Genomic DNA, 25,356 nt, shown 5'->3' with positions numbered 1-25,356 from the left:
ACGTAATCAGCAGCAAACACACAGCAGTAGACGCTTCCTCGGCTTCCTCCCAGCGAGGAGACGCCTCGCAGCCGCAGGACCTGCTCCATTGTTGTGGGTAGACACTGGTGTTTGAGTTGTGTGTGTGTGTGGTGCTGTACCAGGCCTCAGCTGAGGCCCATGCTGGGAAAATGAAGCTGTCCGCTGTGGCTGCACAGGTTTTTTTTGTGAGTCTAATAAAATGCTGGAGGAAGGCTGAATGATCCAGAGCGAAGAAACCGAGAGGATGAACTCAGTGCTGATAAAAACACACGGCTGTAAATCTGCATGTTCATGGATTACAATCTGACTCCTTTGATTTGAGCAACGACATACAGATCCTTTTTAATTCACATCTTTTTAAAGAGCTCAGAAATGTTACCCACCTATAAATAAGACGATTAAGAAAAAAAACAAAGAAAAGAAATGTCTACTTTATAAATGTAGTCAAATAACGTCTTATTTATATAACATTGAACACTTTTGGGCTCTGTCGAATCACAGTCATTATGAATCAAGATCAGGACGTCATCAGAAGCCTCTTATTTGATTTACAGCTTTTGATCCCCGTCTGATTGGAAAGCATTGAACGTATCCGCTATCAAGCATGTCTGAAATTCTTAATTGTCTTTAAAAATCCACACCGACTGAAGCCCAGTTTCAGTTCGGCCAAACTTCCATCATTGTGCGATTGATCTTCCCTGTCCTGTCTGTTATCGGCGCGCTCTCTAAACGCGTGTCTTAGCGAGATCGTGTTAACCGCCTCTCCCTCTTCCCCGCTGTGTGTGTCTCTCCCAGCAGGGCTATGTCCTCGGCAGCCACCACATCTCCATCTGTGGACAAAGTGGACGGATTTTCACGGAAGTCTGTCAGGAAGGCCAAGCAGAAGCGGTCGCAGAGCTCGTCCCAGTTTCGCTCTCAGGGCAAACCCATAGAGCTCACGCCCCTGCCGCTGCTCAAGGGTAAGTAAGAGGAAAGTGTGTGTTTGGTGTGATTGGTCCAAAAAAGGTGATGATGATCCAGCCCACTGTAAGGAAACTGCTGAGGTGAAAGATCTCATGAGCATGTCAGAGATAAGAGAAGTGTTCAGTGACATGCTTGTTTCATTAAGTCCAGTTTACTTGGATCCCTTTAAGGCAGTTTGAACTTCTCCATAAACGATTATCCAAAGGCCGGCTTCAATTAATAGTTTTCCAAGAATTCCTTTAACATATAACAACAAGTAACATGTAATGTGTTCTAATGACTATGAACTGGTCATCCTCCACCAAGCGTGATGTCGATTGCTCCTCTCGCTTCCTGCGTCTCAACCAGCTCAGTGAAAGGAAAGTTTGTCCAAAAAAATAAATATATATATATATATATATATATTTATTTTTTTACAAAGTCAGCAAACAGCCATTTTTCTCCCTCTTCTTTCACTGAATGTCACGCTTATTGCATCGTTTACTGAGGGTTCAAATTGCACGCAACAGATCAAAGAGCATTCCAAATAAAAGCCGACAACTCTGCTGCCGAATGACCCGTCCGCTCCACCAAGTTTAAAATCAAGCCGAGCAGAGGAATGCAAATGACGGAGGTTAGACAGAAGGGTGCTCGATGTACAACCTCGTGTGTGTGTGTGTGTGTGTGTGTGTGTGTGTGTGTGTGTGTGTGTGTGTGTGTGTGTGTGTGTGTGTGTGTGTGTGTGTGTGTGTGTGTGTGTGTGTGTGTGTGTGTGTGTGTGTGTGTGTGTGTGTGTGTGTGTGTGTGTGTGTGTGTGTGTGTGTGTGTGTGTGTGTGTGTGTGTGTGTGTGTGGGGCACATATCCAACTCTTTAGCCGTTAATAAAGGGGAGTTTTATCTGTACACGACCCCAGAAGAAAAACAAATCCTCCGTCCTAATTGTTTCATCAAATGTACTGATGGAGAACTGCATTTATTATCCTCTGTGGAGAATTTGATGGCGCTCTTTTAGGGATGGGCACTGGCAATCTAGGGATTTAAGGTGCTGACTTCGTGTTTGTGGCATCCCTGGTTTAAAGGAAACCTCTGACGCACGTCCGATGCCTCGCTGTTTTTAAAGATAATCATCTTTTGGAAACCGGGAAGAGCTTTACCCATGCACTGTGCACGACTTTCTGAAACTCTGCATTTAATGTCGACTTCATGAAGGTTCAACCAGAAAAAATGAAAGTGAAACTGTCTGTCTGGTAAAGTGGAGCCGGTTTCATGTTAATTTCAGAGTCTACCCCTCTAGCCGTGCTGCTGCTGCTGTTGTTGTTGTTGTTGTTGTTGTTGTTGTTGTTATGCCCTCTATCTGTGTTCGTGTGTTTGTTTGTGTCTATACATCATGCCGAGACAGGCAGCTCACCCTGAGGATGACATGGAGCAGCATCCTGTGTCACTGAGAAAATATGCAACTTTTAATTGACCTCATTCACTTACTAATGTTCACTGGCTGTGTGATTAAAGTCATAGGTATGGTGTTTGGTATATATACCGTTTGTGTGTGTGTCTGTTTGGGTGTAGCCGCCACAATGACACACCACCTTACTTTCAATTGTGCAAATATCAGCAGCGGCGTTTGTTGGGTGCTGACGGCTGGAATGCAGCCACACAGAAACCAGACGGATCCATCACCTGTCTGTGTTTGAGGCAAAAAAAAAAAAACTACACTTCCTGGTTTCATTCAGGAAGGCCCCGCCCTGCCGCCACATGCATGGCAACATTGCAACCAAGACGCTGTGAAAAGCTGTGTGTGTAAGTCTGTGTGTTAGCTCCTTTTCAGCACACAGCAGCACACCTGACCTCCAGCTACAAAGCCTTACTGATCCAATTAGCTGTAGACACCATTAGTCTAAGTACAGCGTGTTTGATAATGAGCCATTCACAACAATCGTGTGGAATTGTTTCATAGAAAGGCAGAACTAGAGTTCCTAGAGAGACTTGTTTCCCTTTTTTGAACCTCTGCATGAACAAAAATAACCATGCAACCTCTGTTAATGATGGATAATATCGAACAAGTACCAAAAGCTTAAAAACAACTGTGATCTTTAGCCACATCTAAAGTTCAGTAAAATAACGTAAAAAAATACTCTATCGGGTGGCTGACTTGTTTATTTGAGGCTGAGCTATCATAACAGGTATTGATGTCGACTTTTTACTACATGTGTAACTCATAGATTACATTTATTCAATTCAGTTTATATAAGAAGGGGACAGTGCATATTAATGAAACACATAAGACGTGGGTGAAAATGCAAGACTTAGCCACAATGCTAGTTTTCAACAGGACAGAAAACACACAGTTACACGACCTGTTGCCTTCACAGCAAATTTCAGTTCTCGAAATGTTGTTCTTTAAGAATGTCAACAAACCGCCGCTTGTGTGAAGCCACATTGCTACTGTATGTTCTGTACTGTCACGTAAATCATGGGCTGCCTCTTATTTTAGTTTGGCTGAAGTGTATTTATCTGTGTCAGTGGCTGAGCCGGCACATGGTTCCCCCCCCCCCCCCCGCGCGCTTCACTTTCACACGTTCACTTCATGCTCGCACACTTCCACACATTTCTCACCTCCTCAGTACAAACGCAGTCTGCTGCTCCGCTGGAAACGCTGCCGTAACCCCGCACAGTCGCTTTGCTGACAACGGAGGCGATCGGTCCCGAATTAGAAAACCTAGTCGGATACGTCACGTGATAACACATCTCAGTGCTATGCCTGAGTCCGTCTGCTGCTTTCTGTTCCTGCAGAAACATAACTGTACATTATGAAACGAAACGGAAACGACAGCCACCACATTGCCCATGCTTCAGATGTGGTTTCGGTTTAATGTGCCGTTCTGTTTGATGGCGATGCCAAGCCTCAGTGTGCGTCGGTCGTGTGGTCACCTATCCACAGTTGATGTTAAGTTCCTTTAACTCCCACTACATGATGTAGTAGAATAAATCTGAATGATGGTATATCAAAGACATAGGCACATATCTGAAATGCAGTACATATATTGGGCATCTCTAGTTGAACGGAAAGTGAGAGCATACTGCACTTTCTGTTGTCGTGATCTAAAAAGGCGACGGTTCTACGTCATACCGTTAGTGCATTAGTAAACTGACAGATGTTTCTCCCCTCCATGTATGTTAATGGAGCGTCATGGCAACAAAACTGTAAGCTTCTGGAAAGTCAAATTTGCGGTAAAGCTGTTCTAATGCATTGCTTTGAATTAGAAGGCCGGTCTTTTCTCTATGATGGTGCATATGTGCAGATAAGAAAGAGCTACAAAAACAAACGGGGAAACCGTCCTTTTCTTCGATGTTTCAAAATCTATTTACGTCCAGATGCAGGCAGTAGCACTGTAAGGCGAATAAAGCCAAAGCTGTGGAGTTACTTGTGAGCACATTTCCTTTTGAAGAAGCCTTTTCTGTTCTTTTGTTCCCCCCCAGAGCTGCTAAAATATAACAGCACACCACAGGCCGTTGTTTGCGAAGGAGCCGGAACGTCTCAATCATTTCAGATCAGGATACCTTCCATGTGTTCACGAGACATCTTCCTCTCCCCTCTGAGCCCCTTTCTACTTCCATATATGTCTGCATAAACCGAGTGGAAGAGCAGGGATTAGGTCCGCCTCCTCCGCTTGTCTGTGGTGAACTTTAAGCCACACATGAAAAGAAGAGTCTGTGTGACGAATGCCAAAAGCCCTGTGTTAAACCACCAAGCAGTAAAATTGAATTTAGTCAATGAACTCAATCATTGTGGCCCCGCAGAGCCAACCTCATATGACTGAAACACGTGCGTGGCCTTCAGGTATGCCAAAACCCAATGGCTGCCTTTTGTTGTCTCTATTACTTATAGCCTCCTCCACCTTTAATCTGCCGCCGTTATATAACTGCCACGGAAGATGTGCGTTTGTCAGCGCTGTATTGTTAACGGGCTGGCGGTCTCTGAGGCCGCCCCGAGGCTCAAACCCATTAGAGAATGTTTTACACCAGAGTTCAGGTATAGACGACAGGTGCATTTATTTCCGTACGTCAAGGTTTTTCGACTTTTCCGACCGTTTTCCGGGACTTTCTGAAACGTTGACCTTCATTCTTTTCTTTTCTTTTCTTTTTTTTTTTTTTTTAAAAGATTTGTTTTGGGCCTTTTTGCCTTTAATGATAGAGGGAGGACAGTGGATAGAGTCGGAAATCAGGGAGAGAGAGTGGGGAGAGACATGCGGGAGATGGGCCACAGGCCGGACGCGAACCCGAACCCGAACCCGGGCCGCCCGCGCGCGAGGACTGAGCCTCAATACATGGGGTCGCGCGCACTGCCGCTGCCCCACCGGCGCCTCATTTGAAATCCCAGTTCTCCTGCTATGTAAATGTTTTCAGTTATGTTTATTTTCTAAGAAAGAAATGGAGGATACAAAAGCTTTTTTCTTTAAATGTTTTATTCCTAGAACACCTTCTGTTCATTTTCAGTACCTGCCGAGGTTGTTGTAATCACCCAGTGGGGGCACACTTCCTCATTTGTTTGTTTTTATTTCACCAATCAAACCTCTTCTGCCTCTTTGTCCTTTATTTCACCTTTCCTCTACTTTTCCCCTTTATTTGAGGAGGATGCTCTTTGCTGTGTTTTTGTCTCTCCATTTCCATATTTCCATAATCTCTATGCGCTTTCCCCCCCTGCCTTGAGGTACACGTGTACGCAGCAGCTGAGGTAGGCGTAAATATCTGAACAGCTTTGCTCAATACTGCTCGTTAAGAGAACTGAAATTACATCAGGATGCACAAATCACATCTTTTCTCCCATGCTCTCCTCCTACTCCTCGTTCTCCTTCTCCTCTTTGCGAATTAATCACAGGTTAGACTTGGTAAGGTGCAAGGGATTACATAAATCCCATCATTGGCAGTGCAGCTCATTACTAAACAGTTTGAGGAAGATGAGGAGGGCACAGTTTCCTCAAGGGGGATCCCTTAGTAATGCTGATGGAGCATGCAGTACCAATTTGTACAATAGAGCCCTCCATAGCTTAAGCCATGCTCATGGTTCAACTGATTGTAACGTACATCTGGGATTTAAAGAGAAGTAATGCGTCACACGGTCCAAAAAAGAGTTGCAATTTTTCACTCAAATGTCCCAAATTTTGACTCCCTGACACAGATTTTTGTATTGATTATATTTGTTTATATAAACTTTGTGATATTCTCAGTATACTTAACAAGCCTAACAATACATTTGGATCACTTTCCTTAATGTCTCTTTTGCATCTCTTTTCAGTTTGAGAATGATCAAGAATTCCCTCACAGTGAAAAGAGTTGTGACAGCATTTTGGATGCAGATTCAGGAGGCCCATCTTGCTGCGCAGCATGGAGACAGATTTGCAGAAAGACAAAGCTTTTGTCCATCAGAGAAAAAAAAAAGGAAAGTGAATAAATGAAGGTTATGCAAAAGCACCATGCAGCGAGGAGAGCGTTCTTTCACCAGTTCAACATTCATAGGGTATTGTGTTCCTAGTTATGTTTGGAAATTCATTTTAAAATGAGCTTTAAAATCATTTTAAGAAAAGAATGTACGTAAAACATTATTAAAAAATGTGCTGCATGTAACACAATCTAAATCTCATGAAGTCCCCAGGTAATTCCAGTCCCATGTGAATTGTCTAGAATATTTTAACATGATTGGCTGAAGGACGTCCAGCGTCTCCTGAACCACTAAAGGTTAAATTAAAAAAAAAAAGAGAGTGGAATAGAATATGAAATAAGAAGCTTTTCCTGCTTTGGCTCTGAAAAGTTTTATCCAAAGTAATAAACATTCATAGAATAAGGTCAAGAACAAAACCTTTAACCTCTTGGTTGCCATAGCAACAGTAATAACCCCTTTGCATTGAGATGTCTTCGCCTCATGTTCGGCGGTATGAATAATATGCTTCAGTAATATCGTAAATTTGATACAGTGGAGTTGCATAATCTCATTTACATGCATGTTGCTTCATAGTTTGAGCCTCCTTTAGTGTTTCCACGGAGATGTCTGCTCGAGGAGATGGAACAAAGAGTGCAAACAGAAGAGAGGGAGAGGTGAAGAGGCTGGTGGGAAACCTGGAGGAAGGATTAGGAGTGCTTTCATGTTCTGTGGCTGATGAAGGAAAGAGGATGGGAAGGAGATAGTTGTTTCCTTTAAAGGGAAGGCTCAACCTTTTTGGTCATTGGTCCATCCCATCCTCCTTTTAAATTGATGATACACATCAGCTACTGCAACATCATGCTGTCTTAAACGTAGCTAAAATATGAAAAAGTCCATCCATTATTAGTCATAAAAGCCTTCCTTAGTATTTATGCAAACATAACTTCCAGTTCGTAAGAATAATAAAACCTATTGTCGGGGTTGATGCTATGTAAATGAGGATTCAATGTCTCTGTTGTGATATCCATTATGACAGAAATGTGGCTTGAGAACTTTCACCACCTGCTTTGTAATTTCAAATTTCATGTGGAGGAAAAAAAGCAGGTACTGTAGAACAACAAGACTTTTAGAACAAATCCCTTCTGGACTTCATCCTTTAAACTTAAAAAAAGTTTAAAGGATGTTAATGTCGATCCCACAGTCAGATTGGTTGATTACAGAATATTGAAGCAATTGAATCCACAAGTCATGGGCAGCTAAAGAATAGAATAGAATAAGGGATAGGAAATGCTTTCACCTTAAAGTGCATAGCTGTCAGTCATCCACTGTAAAAAAAAAACAGAAATAAGAAATACTTTAGCAGTTTCTTAAGAATATTAGGAGGTAAGATGTTGAATTAGACCAAACAAGGTCAAGAAGACTCTATTGCACTGGTAGGAAAATACAGTGTGAAAAAAAGCCCCCCTCATGTGTCTCACAGGAAGTTACAACATATAAACCAAAACAGTCTCTAATTTTAATTTCAGAATGTAGTTGAATGAAATGTATTAACTAATACTACTATTAAAAAGATTCTTAGAGCATTTACACATAACTATGAAGAAAATGATCAGAGCTACTCAAGTTGACCCCGTGTTTAACTTTCCCTAAATCAAAAGAGAAGGTGAAGTATAACATGTTTCCTTAAAGGGACAACGGCAGCATGATCCCTGATAAGTCAGCCTGGCAGTCTGAAAGTGAATTTGTAGTCCACGGACGTCTGTGAGGAGAGCGGAGAGATTTGTAAGTAAAATCAGGTTCTCTCTCTCTTCCCTCATTCCTGTTCAGGTGACTGTTTTCCTCCTCCCAGCCCTCCTGGAGGTGGTCTTCTCTCCTTCCTCACTGAAGTTAGCTGCTCTGACGTCTCACTATCGACCCCCCTCTCTGTCAAAGATGCTGGGTTTTTTTTTTTTTTTTTTTCAGCAATAGGGAAAAAATAACATGAAAAACAGGGTCAGTGTGAGCACATATTTGATTTCAGCAGCAGGCCTGAGCTAGTGTGGACCAAATCCTCCGGTGGCTGAACATGTTTTCCTGATTTCCAACCCTGAATTAGCTTCCCCTCACGTCCACCTTTCAAAAAGAGGACTGATGTGTCTCTGACCTCTCTGTGCAGCAGGCTTTAAAACGAGCCAGAAGCAGAAAATAGAAAGGGAAAGACTGGGTTCTACAATGCTATACAGCCTGCCTTGTCCCTCCCAGCGGCTGCCTCTGGTCTCCGTTGGGCCAATGAAGCCCACTGACACGCTGCCTCGTCTTCCCTCCCCTCCACGTCCTCCCTTCAGGAGAAACCTGATCCACGTGGTGTCTCTTTACATTTTTCCAGCCCCACTCGCTACAAACAAGCCACAAGAGGAGCGTGGGTCAGCTAAACTCCTGTTGTCCACATGTTTGATTCAAATCAGCTCAAACGGCAACGTTCATGACAGTCTTTTTCTGCTGTTGGTGCCCAACAGGGAGAGGAAACCTGATTAAGTGAGTGACAGAATTCATGAATGTGAGTGTGTGTATGAGGAGGGGGTGCTCAGCAGTTAGCACAGAAGCATTGGAAGTTAAAGTTAGCCTCTGCAGTTGAGGGCTATCGTCTGCTACCACCCCGCGCGGCCTGTCATGTGTTAGCGTGAGGCAGATGGAAAGGTGGACTTAAAATGGACCGAGATCGGTAACAGAAGACGAGTGTTTTTACTGGCTGAGGGGAGAATGGAAAGTTCACTGGTGGAATGAGAACATATTCTTTTTATGAATCTGTCGGTCAGAATGTACTCGTTTGTGTCCAGAGCAAGTGTTGACATCCTACAACAGTGGATTCAGTCTGTAGCCTGGTATCAGACCTTTTTCAATTGGAACCAGCGCACAAAAGAAAACCAGCAATTAAGTAAGAAACATAGCTTTTACAATGATGTTTGGACCTGCAGAGCTTCCATTCACTTCTCTGTTGAGCATGCACCTTCACACAGCTGTAGTGTTTACAAAGTTACAGAACCACTACTGATTAATTTTACCTATGGGTGACATATCACACGCTTTTTGGGATTCTTTGTTTGATATACAACCTAGCAAAAGGTTTGCATTGGGACATCTGGTTTTGTTACTTTTTTTTTTTTTTGTACTTGTCGTCTAAAACCAAACAATTGAATGTAAAATCATCGAGAAACGGAAAGAGAATGAGATACTCACAGTGATAAGATGATTGATGCAATCTTAAATTTGCCCTCAATTGAATAATCAGTTGGTGAAGAAAATAACTTGTTTTCCTTTTATTAGGGAATTCAAATACAGTCAGACATGTTCATGGGAATGTGATCTGATTTCAGGTCAAACTAAGTTGGGTTAAAAAGAAAAAAACAACAACACCATTAGCTCAATCAATTTCAACCTGTTATACTAATGCTTGATAGCATCAAGCACTACTGTTCAAAAAATAAAACACAACAGATTTCAGTCAGATTATTCACTAAAAGGTGCTAAGAGAGCGCAAATTATGAACTGAAATACCCATTTGTGGATTTAGACTTCTGCAGCGTTCTGCCTGCAATGTATTGGTTATTTCTAAACAAAATAACTACAATTAATTGTACTGGGCATTTAATTTGAGTTGCCGTCGCATGAAAACAGGTTTTCGTATGGTTCGATTTTCAATAGAACTGCTCCTGGAATTTAGAAAATCCAGTCATGCGACATACCTTCTGCTTAATGAACAGTTTTGAATTGTGATTGTTTTATTTTTAGGAACAAAGAATAGCTAAGGAGAGGCTAGTTCTGCTGACTTTCTCTGTTTGAATGTCATACTTGGTGCTGTGGCTGTATTAAAGCCAAAGCTAAAGATGATACAGTGGGAAATTGAGGTTTGATACTCAGTCTTAATCCTTAAAATCTAAACAGGACCAACCTTAATCCAGGTCATGTCAGAGGAGATTAACATGTACTGATTGACACACATATCTTCTACTGAAACCACACAAACAAACCCACACGCCTATCAGTGGTTTGCTTCTCGTGTTGGTAAAACGCCGCAGGAGGAGCTGGTGTTGACGGAGCCGGACAGGTACCCCCCTGTGTTGTGTCGTGGCGCTCCTGCTTACAGGAATTCCTGCTATGTGGCTCTCTCACCTGCGTCCGTGAACGATGTCTTTGTATGAACTGTCCCAGATGATCACTCCTGCAGCTGCCTCAGACAGCAGCTTTTACTGTTCAGACTCTGAGCGGATGCTCTTAAAAAACAGCGTCTTACTCAAGGTAACTGTAGGCGTGACATATCAGCTGCCTGGGGTTCAACCTTTGACCTGTGAGGAACAAGACGGTCCATCCAACCTCGGCCAAATAATGCTCCCCTGCAAAATGTAATTATCTGTCTCTATTAAATATGTCACATTAAATGAGCAGCACATGTTCTATTATTTACAAATTGTCTGTGTTAAAAAATGTACGACATTAACGGCAAGCTTTTTTGAGAGTGTCATCAGTGTTGGAATATTAACATTAATGCTCAAAACATTCTGTGAGTTCTAATATTTTTCTGTATTGATCAGTGAATTCCAAAAAGATTAATTACTGATTTAAAGTCTTGACCACTGCTTAGTGTTTATGCAGCGCTTGTGAAATCAATCCCCCGTCAATCAACAGTATATTGTGTTTTCTTACCAAACAGAAACCTGGAAAAGAACGTTTTGAGAAGGATGGAGGCCTGTATCTGCCAACAAAACAAACAGCCTTAGCGTTAGCATTAGCACGTCTGTTAGGAAAAAGAAGCTCTCGTCCTTGAAGGGCTTACTCATCTGAGAGGAAGGGAAACCAACATTTTTAATAACTGCAAACAGAAGGGCATCGCTCGATTCAACAAAGGAAGCCGAAGTGCTGCTGTGAGGTTTTATTGGAGTGATCTCTGTGTTAAGGGTCACTGGGATTAAAAGGGCACTTGTAAATGATAAGTCTGTGGTAAATCAGTTCTCCAGGTGTCCACTGTGTTATTTTCAGTGCCTCTTCTTCACACTGGCCATTCCTTCCTCATGTTCATAGACACTTTTTCACTAGATTTAGAGACGGCATAAGGACTTTTTCCCCCCTTTTTTGTCCAGTCACTGTTTTGTATCCATTCCTGATCTCACCTGCCGGCTCTCATTGGCTGAGGATAACGCTCGAGGTCTCTGCAGACCGTCATGTACACATGACCCATTATTATTATTATTTTTTGTTTTGGACAAAGCTTCTGACTCTATCTTCAAGTTTAGAAAAGGAGGACTCAGACTTTTAATAATAATAATAATTTACACTTTATTAATCCCACGAGGGGAAATTCAGTTTTTTTTACACTCTGTCTAACACACACATAGACCGAGATACACAGTCATGCACAAACAGGGTTCTAGTGACATGCATTAATGGAGAGGTCTCAGAGTGAGGGGGCTGCCCACAGCGAGCGCTCCAGAGCAGTTTTGGGGTTTGGTGCCTTGCTCAGGGGCACCTCGGCAGTGCTCAGGAAATGGACTGGCACCTCTCCAGTTACCAGACCAGTTTCCGGACTTGGTCCGTGCCGGGACTTGAACCGGCGACCCTCCGGTTCCCAACCCAAGTCCCTACAGACTGAGCTACTGCCGCCGCCTTTTGATGCGTATTGAAGGCAGAGGTGCCCTTTGATACGCTGCACGTTTAGGAACATGTGATAAAGCCGATTGTTCCTCTGCAGCCTGTTTGCTCTCAGCTGGAGCTTGCGCTAGTCTTATTGTTTGTCTAAGTGAGACGCAATTCATACACTTAGTACCTGTGACATGTTGTTACCTAAACCCTGGAGTGAAAGTGGCTCTACCATCTGCCATGTGTTTGGGCTCCAGTAGCTGGGAGTAAAGTTTACCCAGGAGGACTGCATGTGTTAATGATTGACAGCAGCCGGGCGCCTCGCAGAGACGCTTATATGAGACCCGAGAACAGGTAGTTTGTATCTGGGTCATGAATGTATATTTATATGTTGTGGTTCTTCCATTTCACAAATCCTGCCCTGTTACCTGCACTGACTATGTTAGTATGGCGCTTTGCTCGGAATCATTCAGGGTATAAATGCAGCTTCCAGTGTTGTTGTAAGAACAGCTCTTGTTGTGTTTACACGTTACTACAATTTGACTACAAGATAATAACTCGTGTGCTTACTGAAGTCAAATCCACAGCAGCAGTTTTAAATAAGATCATATCAATCTATTCCACTTCTCACATTCAGACACCATGTTTTATCTGTGCTGGATGATCTTTTTATATCTGGAAATTTAACTTTACGATTATTTATTTCTTAATCAGCAAAAAAGAAAGGAAAAAAAACTTTAATGATCCTTTGAAGACAAAACTCTGATGTTTTAAAGATGAATGAACACATTATTCTTCTGAAATAAAAACGGTTTAAAGCAAAACCGAAACCTTTTAATTTCACTTTTGCAGCCGGACCTTTCTGCTTGTGCGAGAAGCTAACGAATGCTAATGTTCAATCGATGATTTTTGAAGAGGACTTTGCTTTTGCCGGTAATCTGCGAAGGGAAGTCACCCAGGAAGTCTGTTTTTAGTGTCAGCCTCGCAGTGATTTTGATTCTTATTTCCTTCACCTTGAAAACTTTCCCTCAAACAAACGCTTCATCTTTTTTCTCTCCCCCATCATCTCTCTTTCCTAGAGCTAACCCTGACCCTGACTGTCATTTAAGTAATATAGCCTAAACTTCTTCCAGTCTCCCCCCCCCCCCTTTTTCCCTTCTTTTTTAGGATTCAGCTAACCAGCTGACCAAAAAATAAATTTTCTAGAAAATAACCAAGTAACAAAGCCAAAACGAGTGGCATCACTTCATATTCAAGGTTTGGCGCTCCAGTTAATCATTAGTTTGAATGTTTGACTCAGTTGCCATGGTTACATTGTGAAGCTCTGACTCCTTTTCTGTCTTGCGTGTGTCTGTTCCAGTCGACTTTCCTCAAAGTGTCAGAACGTATTAGAACTGCTGCTTGGCCCAGAAAATATGACGCACATTATTACAGTATTGAGTGTCGACCTCCTGTTTGTCACCTTATAGCAAATATATAGTATAAACTATTTGTTTAAAATATTTATATGAAAAATGTCTATTTCATCCTTAATATGACAGCAGACTGTAGCATCTTAACCTTTGTACTGTGCTTTGTCTCTGGAATTGGACACAGCTTACTTAACGGCGACATCCATTTAAAGGCCCATGTGCCCGTGCATGTGAACGTCAACACAGTGCTGTGTTTGTTGTGCAGTTGTTCGTGAGCAGATTTACATGGACAGCTGATGAAATGTTGCTGGGTCATGTCGTTCCTCTTGTGTTGTTTTTTTTTTTTTTTTTAAACATTGAAGAGAACAGATGTTATGACAGTCGGTGTTTATCGTCTCCCCCCGCTCTAATCCTTTATGTAATGTTGACCCCCGATGGCTTATAGGTTCGCTAGCAACAACAGTGACTGCTGCTGGTAAAGTGCACGCTCCAACAGGAAACATGACGCACAGTTTCAGTTTGGGTGAAGGCGTTGTACACGTACACATGGCAAATGTCTTTGCGTGGCAAATCCAATTCTTATGAAATTTGAATGTGTGTGTGTGTGTGTAATATTTTGGAATGAAACACAAACTGTAGCTCAAAGAGTCCAGATTTAACGTTGAACACATTCTTCTTGTATATCTAGACTTTAGTCAGAAGCTAGGCTAGGTGAGTAGTGTGTTTTGTATCAGTGTGAAAAGCCAAATAAAACCACGTTGATTTGAGCGTAACGCGACTATGAAACAGATCGCAGAGTGCTCATTTGTTCTGCTGCGAATTTATTTCATGAGATGGAATGATTTTGAGTGGTTTTTGAAACTCGCATGGACAAAGGAAAAATAAAAAGTTTTCCCTGCGTTACAATTTTTTCTGCATTCAGCAAAGTCCACAACGTGCAGTTTGTGTGCAGCCGTTAAGCTATTTTAGTCATGAACAATTCAGCCTTTAAGAAGCCTGTCTTTTAAGTCATTTGGAGAAATGATATTTGGTAGCTATTGTTGAGTTTTCCTTAATCAAAGAGCTGCAGCATTAAACTGGGTTGCAGTTCTGTGCAGCACCTTTCTCTCGGTGAGTGAGGTTAATTAGAAACCACCAGCAGTATAGAGGGCAAAGGTCAAACACACAGCTCCTTGACATTCCTCCATCAATAGCCCTGAATGTCTCTCTAATTGTTCTTTTAATCTCCAGTGCACCTTGACCTGGACTCTTTATACCTTTTATGATGGTTAAAGAGCCCTGTGTATGTGTGTGTATATACATACATAATATCTGACAAAGTGACCTTCAGGCAGAGGGGTCCAGTCACCTGCTGAGTCCATCTGTTGGAGCAGCTCACTCTCTCTCCTGCAGTAACTCAAGCCTGCTCGCTCGCTCACACATACTCCCTGCATTTAGAGACAAGGGGCTTTCCCATTTACACCCACTGTGTGTGTTTGTGTGCGTGTGTGTACTGTTCTTAAAGAGTGTGTCCCCTGGTCATCTTACACCTTCCTAGACTTGTGTTTCCATTAAAATCTCCGCACAGTGTAACCTATAAATAGTTACACACAGCACTGGACTATTTTCCATTAATAAACGGAGAAGTTGCTGTTTTTATGACCGCTGTAACTGTGAAGGGTTTCCTTTAAATTAGATGAATGAATTACACTGATCATCATTCCATGAAGGAGAAGTCACTCTGTGATTCTGATTGAATCAAAATATGATTTCACTGATTTAACACACTGTAGTGTAAATCCTTTCAGCGTATGAGCTATTACACAAAGCCACACTTAATCGAGAAACTTGAAATCTGAAAAGTCTTGGCTGTCGTTTGTGGTCGGTGTTGCATTATTTTTTAAATTATTTTTCTCTTCTAAACAACAACATATGTAATGTATGTAAGTATGCCTAGATTTTGAAAACGTGTCTTTATACCAAAAAAGCAGAGTGACCTCTGCTGGTTAAAAGAAGTATTACAGTATGTATTTTTTTCTAATCGATTTAAATTGTATCGCATAATAATTGAAGAGGAAGTATCATTACATGCCCAGAAGCAATGTATGTAAGATGTAAGAAGCCCTTTTCTGTGTTCCTTATAGTGGAGGGAGCTGCTCCGGGTGTCGAGGAGAGTCACTGTCTATAAGATTTAAACTTAACTTGTCAGTAAGCTTGCACTGCACAGCAATGCTGCCTCATAGAAAACCCCTCAAAGCCCCCACTATGATCTTGTCAGTATTTATTGCCGTTTTTGTCTTGATTCGATTTCCTTGCAGCAGTAGGAATGAAGAGTTTGGCTCAGTTGGAAGATCGAATTGGTCGGCTGCTCTTTATCTCAATTTCTAGACCTATATATACATCTTTATATCCCTTCGGAGGCCATTCCCTACTACGCATATAAACAGCACCATAATGTCCCTTTACTACATCTACAGGCTGTTTAATGGCTGTAAGGAAGAAGCCTTTGACTTGGCTTAAGCTACAGTAACAACAAGTTGTTTCATCCTTATATTCTTAGTGTAGAATGGTTACTTTTCTGCAGCTCCGGAGCCAGTCTTCACTTCTGCTTCGAGTTCTTTGCTGTTTGTACACTGCCAAGTCATGTCCTAAACCAATCAGTGGATGATGTAATCTTTGCTTGAAACGACCCTCTAAAGAGCGGTAAGGCATGTTAATCATATGAAACGACACTAAAACAAGTGTTTATACAAGCGTCCCTTTCTTCCGAACTGATTCATGCATGTGCAATTTGCTAGATCCTGCCCCGTGTTTGATAGCTTGATGCTGTTATGTAATTAGCCTAACGGAAAGTGGTTCATGTGGTGAGCCATCCGACTGCTCTCTCCCGTTTGTGCTGCGAGTCGTTAAGCTATTTTTCCGCCATTAATTAAGCAGCAGCGACTTCTCTCTTCCTCTGCCAAGGGAGCCCAGATGAGAGTGTCTTCCAAGTCTGAGGAACAGAACAGAGCAGAAGAGGCAGGCGGGCAGGATGAGGCCCAAATCTGAGCAAGGGCTGAGCATCAGTGTTTCCATCGCGCTCAGAAAGTATCTCAGAGTAGTGGCTGATCTGATACTAGTGAGGCGTTTATAGCTCTGCGACCTGTCGATGACCTCGAGTGGCACTCGTGTCCCAGAAAGCAATGCACTGCAAGATGGTGCAACAACATTACAATGCAATCCTCTGGGGGGGAAAAATCATGTGAAATTCAACTCTTTCAGATGGCTTTAGACTCCCCTCCACATGTGCAACACTTTTCTGATTTTGATTCTTTGCCAAACATTTCTATAACTGTATTACACAAAGTCTTCAAAACGTCAATCCACATTTTTCATTGCGGTAAAAAAAAAATCATCACGTCATCGTTTCTTGTTTGCTTTGTCACGAGGAAAAGTGAAGCCTGTTGAATGCGCCATATTTACGTCCCTGTGACATCACACCTGCAATACCTCATCGAGGGTAGTAGCCGAGGGTCGAGACAGGTGTGTGTGTGTGTGTGTGTGTGTGTGCATGTCATAGTGTGCGTGTGTGTGTGTATTTCAAGCACCTATTTGATCACACGTCTTTTGGAGAAGCACATAGATGCACATTCCAGCTGCCTGCATGGGCTTCATTATGCTGCTTCGATAATACTGAAAACAACGCTTCAAATCAACTCGATGGTCAGCTCTGGTCCATCTGACACCGTTTCCTGCCAACTCTACCCTTCATTCTTCTTCTCTTAATGTGATGTTTCCGTGATAATCCGGAAATTGACGGTTGGCTTTATGCACAGAGAGGCTGACATCACGGATCATTACTCTCCTGACTGATTGCCCACGCTGGATGCTGGATTAAAGATGCAGGCTAAAAGGATTTCTGAATGGTTGAAGTAAATGCTCTCATTAATACTTTCAGACATTGAAGCGTTCATTTACAGTCTGGGGATGAATTGGTGTGGGTAAGTGACTTTTAAAAGGAGATAATCAGAATCCATTCGAAATAAAGTATCAGGCTTATGTGACTAAATAAAATGAAGGGGCTTTAATGAAGTTTATTAGTTAGATTTACATGTTAATGGAGCATAGTGAAGCTTTTCCAGGTAACTTGTTGCTCTTTCCGCTCACTTGTGCTCTTTTACTTTGGAGCTGTAGGAATTAGAAAAGCTGGGTTTAGCTCTTTTCTTGCAGCTGATGGCATTATTTCCCCATTCTGCTGTTACACATTTAAACTGGAAGTAAAAAAAAAAAAAGATGTTTTTGTAAGAAATGATGTAGTCTTCATTGGTGTGAAAAGGGGGCTACACGGTGGTGGAGTGCTTAGCGAGGAGGGTCTTGGTTTGTATCCCTGTTGGACCTTTTAGTGTGGAGTGTTCATGCTCCGGCTTCCTCCCACAGTCCAAAGACGCAGGCTCATTATCTTTCTAGGTGATTGCCCATAGGCGTAAATGTGAGTGTGGCTGTTCGTCTTGTCTCCTGTGATTGTCAGGCTAACAGTCCAGGGTGTACCCCGCCTCTCGCCCAATGACAGCTGAGATCGGACCCCCACGCCACCCGAACAAGAAAGGCTAAGATAATGGATGGATGGTTTGAAAAGCTCAGGCTTAAGCAATGCACCACAAAATCTACACACTACAGTTTCCTGTTGTTATTCTATAAGTCCCGCCTCGTGAAAGGTAGCTCTCGGAGACGTTATTCCAAAACAACTTGTTCTGTTCGCTGTCTTTGACGAACTTTTTTCGAATGTTCTGCAGTTTTCTCTTTAATGTCACAGTTGGATATATTTGCGTTCCTGACTTGCGTCGGCCAGTCTGATGTTGGCTGTTGCCTCTGGCCTCTTCAACACAGATCAGGTCTTTTATCAATGACGCAAAAAAAATAAAAATAAAAAAAAATAAATCAGAACTTGTAAGTCCTGGCTCAAATCTTTGATGGTCACAAGGAAAGCAAAGAGAAGTATGTGCTTCTTTACCTTTTGGTATTTGATAGCAAACCACATAAATAGGGTCAGTAAGAAATATTGAAACGTGACTTTCAGTTAATTGGCCAACTTGTCGAATAAAGGCAAGAAAATCAGAATGACATGATCAAAGTGGGGGAAAATCTTTGTAACACGTCATAAAAACAGCATATCATTTGTAACTCAAATTGTGACATCAACTGATGAGAGCTGCCTGTTGTTGTGATGTATAGAACTGGCTGACATGGTGCGTGTGTAGTGTAGTGTAGATGTTCCATTACAGGGTCATTCCTTGCTGATTTGTATGAAGGGTAGTTTCTGGGTTATCCTAGTCCACAGACGTACACACACACTTAAATACAAGCACGCACACACACACTCTCATGCACATACCGCCACAGCATCGCTGTCTTTCTTTCTCTTCTTCTCCCACACTCACACTTGTACTCTCTCGACCTGCTTCAAGCTGGTTAGCTGTGCTCTCTCTCCCTCTGTGTCTCTGTAAAGGGATTACTGTGTCCTATGTGATTATCTGTCTATTAATAGCTTCCTTTAAGGCTCTTCACATGCTCCTATAGCGGCAGAGCTGCAGGATCTCGAGGCCCAGGGATCGGCAATGCAAGTCTGACCCCGAATCCTGCTACCAGTAATTACTGTAATAAACTACAGCGCACTGCACACTGCTGCACTGAGGAGAAACCACAGGGAGACCTGCACATATACACACTTAAAAACTACAGGGTGTGTAGTGTGCACAGAAACATTGGCAACGTCTTTTGAACTGAAGTGTTTCCAATATTTTTGTGCAATTTAGACACTTTCTCCTTTATAAGGTAAAAAAAAAGATATTAAGTATTGTTAAAGTTTCTGGTTGTTTGGTTCTCAATCTGACATTGTTTTAAAACGGAGTTTCCGAAAAATATTTCAAATCTGTTCCCATCTTTAGTTCATACAGATACCACTTCAGTTTCTACACGTAAGAGATCGGATCTATGTCTCCTGACCTCTGTGTGTCTTCAGCCTCATGTAGTCCTCTCTGAATACTTTACATTGCGCTGATGATTTGCATACTTGCCCTCTACAAAATGCACGGTCGGGTTTACTGTACATCTGAAGTAGATCTGGCATGTAAAGATACTGATACGTCACGTACACTTGGATGAAAACTCTCCGAAAGCGTGTGCTTCACTTTCTTCGAAAACCGGGGTGGATCATTAAAAAGTTGAATACATCATCGAATCCTGAGCTTAAAAACAAAAAAACAAACACCCTGATGTACAAAATCAAAAAAAGATCTACCGTAAATTCCGGACTATAAACCGCTACTTTTTTCTCACACTTCGAGCACTGCGGCTTCTACTCCGGTGCGGCTAATGCATGGATTTTTTATGGGGGACAATGAGCTTCTGCCGCAAAAACATTTGACTTCGTCACGTCGGATCTTAATATCAGTCATTTTGCGCTTCATGCACGCACCCTCATGATGGAAAACACACGGAGAAATACATATGATGCAGCTTTCAAGTTAAAGGCGATCGACCTGGCTGTCAAAGAAGCTAATAGAGCTGCTGCACGTTAAGATGACACTGACAGCGACAACAGAGACTGAGGAAGTGAGTAATGAAGTCATTCTGAGGCAGTGAATGGATGGACTTTTTCTTGTGAAATATATTACGGTCATCTTTTTCATCAGCCGTGTTACAGACACCGTCGGCTAGGCTTCGTATTGTAACGGTTCATGTTGTAAAGTCAGTAGTTGATAATGTGTTCATAATTCCGATTATGTGGAGAGTCAGTGAATGCACCAGCGAGAACGTGTTGAGTGGCTGTATGAGAGAACGCTGGGGGAGAGAGTTGGATTGTTACGGCAAGTTATGTGTTGCTCTCTGCTGTAAACGGCGTGGTCACGGCCGACAGTGATCGGGTTATTAAAAGTTATTATTTGAACGCTCTCGTCGTCCTTTAACGTCCGTACGGACGCTACAGTATTTGCGGATGTTACCGGTAGCCTACGTCTGTGTAAATAGCTCTTGTTATAGCGTGGACACCTGCGGCTTATAATCAAGTGCGGCTTATATATGTACAAATACATTTATTTACTTATTTTTAGCCGGTGCGGCTTATATCCAGGTGCGCTCAATAGTACGGAATTTACGGTAGTCATCTACTTAAACAGTTTTTTTTTTTTTTAAACAAAGATATTCAGATATCTTAATTTTCACATTTTTATTTTCAATTCAAACTTCACTCAAATCATTATCAGTAAAATCAAGTGATCACTGAAATCACAGCATGCTCAGGCAAGCGAGAAGATCAGATCAGATAAGCGAGGAAGAGAAAAAAAACCGAGTGAGAAGTTGGTCCTGTAAATGCAGCACTTAAGGTGCCACGTCTCCTTTTTAAAAGTGTAGCTCGGCTCCCCTGTGACGTGGTCGCTGAATATCAGGAGAGTCGCTTTAAAAACGCGCCTCACGACGTCCACTGAAGCGTCTCTCATGTACTGCAGCTCAGAACTGTCCAAAACACACACAATAAACACAGCAGGTGTCTTCTTCATTCAAACACAGTGTTTCCACTCCGCCATCTTTTCCTGCATGAACTATAAGAACGTGCTACAAACGAAACCTTGTTAAAAGTGCACACACCTTTAAAGTCCACATTTCACAATACATGAGAAAGCCTGTTAGGGTGTGCCGCAGTGCAGGAGTGATATTATTATTTTAAGGTCATATGGCCGAACCCTCATGCATTTACAGGCAGGAATGCGTACACTGTTCGGCCCCTTGAAGTGTACTTTGTTCTGGGTGAACTGCTTCCCAGAAACTCCTTTGAATTTGTCATTTGTTCCTCTTCTGTTATTTTTTTTGTTTTTGTTTCAAACGTTCATCTTCTACATTGTTCAGATAGTTAACCTGTTTAGAGTAAGTCCTTAATGTTTTAGTAGGACACACACACACACACACACACACACACACACACACACACACACACAGTGAAGTTACAGGGGGAATGTTCAGTCTTTTTCAAGAGATTTTCTGTTTTGTTTAACAAAAAAAAAAGTTGCTGCACAAACAATGACCATTACATGACCTTCCCAGTTTATAAAAAATTAAAAAACATTTTTTTGCAAACATCCAAAGAAGGAAAAGAGGAGGAAGATGAAATCTGTGGCACACAGCCGGAGGGAGAGTAAAGGAGCAACGTCTGGAGGCATGCAGCTACAGGTGTTTGTCTACACCTCCTGACTGTTCCTTAATCCTGCCTCTATGCAGCGTCACAATGTAATGTAAAATCAAATCACATACCAATAGTACTCAGTTGTGGATTCAGAGTAAACACACAGAGGCTTAATGATAGTTGCGTTTATGTCTGGAGTCAAATGTTCAGCTATCTTCACTCGCTCTATTCTTCCTGCTGTTTGGTGCTGACGGTGCACAACCACTTCAGAAGCTTATTGAAGAACACGGCTCCCTTTGGCTGCTGCTCACGATGCCACGAGAGTGAACTCACTTTAATAAAGAAAAAGAAAAAAGATGTGCAGGGAAGACTTTTGCTCAAGGACACTTTACAACATCCTTGATATTCTGGTCAGCTCTCTTTTTGGGTTTTTGGAGCACTGAGCCTGCACATCAAACGGGAGCTATTTTCATCTCGTCGGCAGGTTAACCATGAGGTACTGATTTTAGATCGTCAATCCGCGTGGCATAGGAATTAATGTCTCGGTGTCAAATGAGAAATTTAGCATCATGTTAAAAAATGTAATGGTTTTACTCTGACAAATGTTCGGGTCTTCTGAAAGCCATCACGTAGTCTTTGGTCCTTCTATCCCACCAAGGTTTGTTGAGCTGGGATTAAAGGCTGCCGAGCCCAGAACTCCTGCCAGTCAATCAGGGTCTGGAAGTTGTTTTTCTTCTTTGTGTGTGTGTGTGTGTGTGTGTGTGTGTGTGTGTGTGTGTGTGTGTGTGTGTGTGTGTGTGTGTGTGTGTGTGTGTGTGTGTGTGTGTGTGTGTGTGTGTGTGTGTGTGTGTGTGTGTGTGTGTGTGTGTGTGTGTGTGTGTGTGTGTGTGTGTGTGTGTGTGTGTGTGTGTGTGTGTGTGTGTGTGTGTGTGTGTGTGTGTGTGTGTGTGTGTGTGTGTGTGTGTGTGTGTGTGTGTGTGTGTGTGTGTGACTGGCCTGCTTGGACTCGGCCTCAAAGAGCTGAGCTAAGCAGGAGGCCAGCAGGTCGTGAGTAACTGGTGGCATTTGGATCAAAACATGTTTGGAATAATCACTTTAAATGCGCTTGATGAGATCTGGTGAGGCTTATTTCCCAGCTCTGATTGGTCCGAGCTTCAGGAAGAGGATTGCAAGAATTTGGCTTTTCATTCTGACTGACGTAATTGATCGAGCCTGCGAAATGGCTGAACGTTGTTCGATAAGGAAAAGATCACATTTAAAGTCACGACACGCATCTGATCGGCGAAATAAGCGATTTAACCTCCACCTTCACAAATTCCAGATATTTTTTTTTTTGAACATTTAGTTCCCCAACACAAACCATGGTTGAGTCACAAATGACCTGTTTAGGGACTTCACACATTCATTGTGACAATATTGGCCAAAGCAGAGACGTCACAGTGTGATCAGGCTCAAGTCGTGTCCCAGGTCATGTGAATGAAATGAGATGAGCGCTAATGGGAATTAGCTGCCTACGTCGTCCCTCAGGAAAAGGGCCAAAAGTGTCTCCGTATAGTAGGCGCATTCGTTAGTTTGGTTTGCCCAACCAAGATTTCATCAGCGGTCTTGCCTGTTGAGTGTCGGCCTGAACCAATCCCAGCAGTTCAAGGTGTTATGGGCGCGTTACATTCCTGACATGTTTCCAGTCAATCAGAGCTCCACCAAGCATCCGCCTCTGTTTAATAATGAGGACCATGTGGTCGTGCAAAAAGCCAAGGCATCCCCATTGAGTCATATGAAGATCATCAAAAACAAGTTTAACTTCCTAATACAAAAAAAATTAGGCCAATGGCTAATTTCTCTTTAGGTTTAAAGATTTTAAGGTTAAGAGTTTGCACAAAATTGGCAGCGTTGTATTTGACTGACAGGTGGGCGTGTCACTAGAATGGGTCACTTCAAAACAAAACACCTCTTAAATACCAACGGGTGACGTCACTGAGGCAGCCATGTTTTAATTCAAACTTGTGGTGTGGTTCCGCCAACGTTTTAATATTCATGATCAATAATTCAAATGAACAGCTGCCTCTAGAATGCATTTTCAATTATAGATACATCTAGTGTTTTCCTTTACCATGTGTTCTATAAATTGTGATGGTGAAAATGGTGAGGGGGGAGGGGAGAAAGCAATTTTAATAGTTGGTGAGAGCCCGAGGAAATGTCAACGATATAATAGATAATTCGTCCCTAACATCTGCATGTTGTGAGAAGTTCAAGTCGGTCACTCATTGTATGCTGACTCAACAAATCAAAAATGACAATCACTTTGAAGTTTATTTTTCCAGAGAATATACTCGAAACACACACGCATGCACACACACAGAGACACACTGCCTCAGCTACTGGTGTTGTGCCATGGGAGCAGCTTATCTCTTACATAACAATGGCCAGGTCCTGCTGGGATGGGAACATCCGCACTGATGATCGGGGGGGTGGCGGCGTTGTTGTGCGTATCCCTGCAGGTCTGAACTCTGCACGACCCTCCGTAGCCGAGAATTCAGAATAAAGACACCTGCTGACTTCTTCTTACTGTGCATCCGTACGGTTTGTGACAGCTCAGCTCCGCCGCTCCAATCAGAAGCACTCGGGGATAATGAGGCTGCTGCACTCTTTCACACAGCGCTGACAGGGTCTGCAGAAAATATGAATAACTTTAAAGACTGACACAGAGCAGGAAACCGCTCGCACTCTTTTCCTTCTTTCAGTGAGAAATAGGGTCATGTGCTCTAACATTCTTGTTAAGATGAACTCCAGTTTATTTAGTTTCCACTGCTTACCGTAACAATCACTCTGCTCATCTTCTATTTATACCAAACAGACTGCTGCTGGAGGGTTTTTTTAACCTGTCTCTTCCATTGTGACGGGATCAGTCGCCTTTTTATCCTCGGTTCACCCATCATAAAGATAAATATTTGAAAGAACTCTAAAGACATTTTCCTTCAGGTTATCTTGCCCCTGTGACCATGCGAATCGATGAATGAATGATTTATTCAAATGTAATCCTGGACAGAATTACCCGAAAGTATGGAAACGCTGGATGGATTTTTATTATCAGTCTTCTGACTTTTTTTTGTTTTTTTGTTCTTGAGCTAATAGTAGAAAACAAATCCAGATATTTTAAACAAAAGAACAATTAAAAAAACTGATGTAAACCTGATAAAAGACCCCAGAAGGATTCACATAATTAAATGCAAAGATCCAGAGTTAAGGAGCTACAGTATACACACTTCTGTTTCACCTCACATTTCTTTTCTCCAAGTGACTAACTCCACTATCTCTCTCTCTCTCTCTCTCGCTCTCTCTCTCTCTCTCTCTCTCTCTCTCTCTCTCTCTCTCTCTGTGTTTGTTTGGTCTGCACGTGCAGAAGTGCCAGCGCCGGAGCAGCCGGAGCTGTTCCTGAAGAAGCTGCAGCAGTGCTGTACTGTCTTTGACTTCATGGACACGCTGTCGGACCTCAAGATGAAGGAGTACAAGCGCTCCACGCTCAACGAGCTGGTGGACTACGTGACGGTCAGCCGGGGCTACCTGACAGAGCAGGCCTACCCGGAGGTCGTCAAAATGGTGAGGGAGGGAGGAACGCAGTATATGGACGACAAAGTGGCACACACTGGCGCTCTTCAGACAAAATGAACCCAGTTGGTTTACAGTTTTACCCAGCGTGCTCCTTAATCGACTTAAAAAAAGTCCTACATTGAGTTTATGACTCTGTTATGTCATCAGAGGCTGCAGTTTAATAGACAAAAAATAGAAAGAAAAAAAGAAAAAAATCCTTTGAGTCTTTTAAC

The 25,356-nt window shown here is 42.4% G+C and overlaps 1 protein-coding gene across 5 annotated transcripts in view; it reads left to right on the top strand.

The window, feature by feature from the left end:
- The window catches only part of ppp2r5eb (protein phosphatase 2, regulatory subunit B', epsilon isoform b), a 44,567-nt gene that overhangs the window by 7,872 nt on the left and 11,339 nt on the right, over window positions 1-25,356 (top strand). For 3 of the 5 annotated variants that reach the window (XM_079370280.1, XM_079370277.1, XM_079370276.1), the window contains exons 2-3: window positions 817-980; window positions 24,936-25,132. In XM_079370280.1, the coding sequence (XP_079226406.1) occupies window positions 824-980; window positions 24,936-25,132 (354 nt within the window). In that variant the 5' untranslated portion in view covers window positions 817-823. The remainder of the gene's footprint in view (window positions 1-816; window positions 981-24,935; window positions 25,133-25,356) is intronic. The other 2 variants (XM_079370279.1, XM_079370278.1) reach the window with 1 other exon arrangement.

Source organism: Symphodus melops (genome assembly GCF_947650265.1).
Source record: "Symphodus melops genome assembly, chromosome: 19".
NCBI lineage: Eukaryota > Metazoa > Chordata > Actinopteri > Labriformes > Labridae > Symphodus > Symphodus melops.
This window is presented reverse-complemented; position numbering and strand designations above follow the sequence as displayed.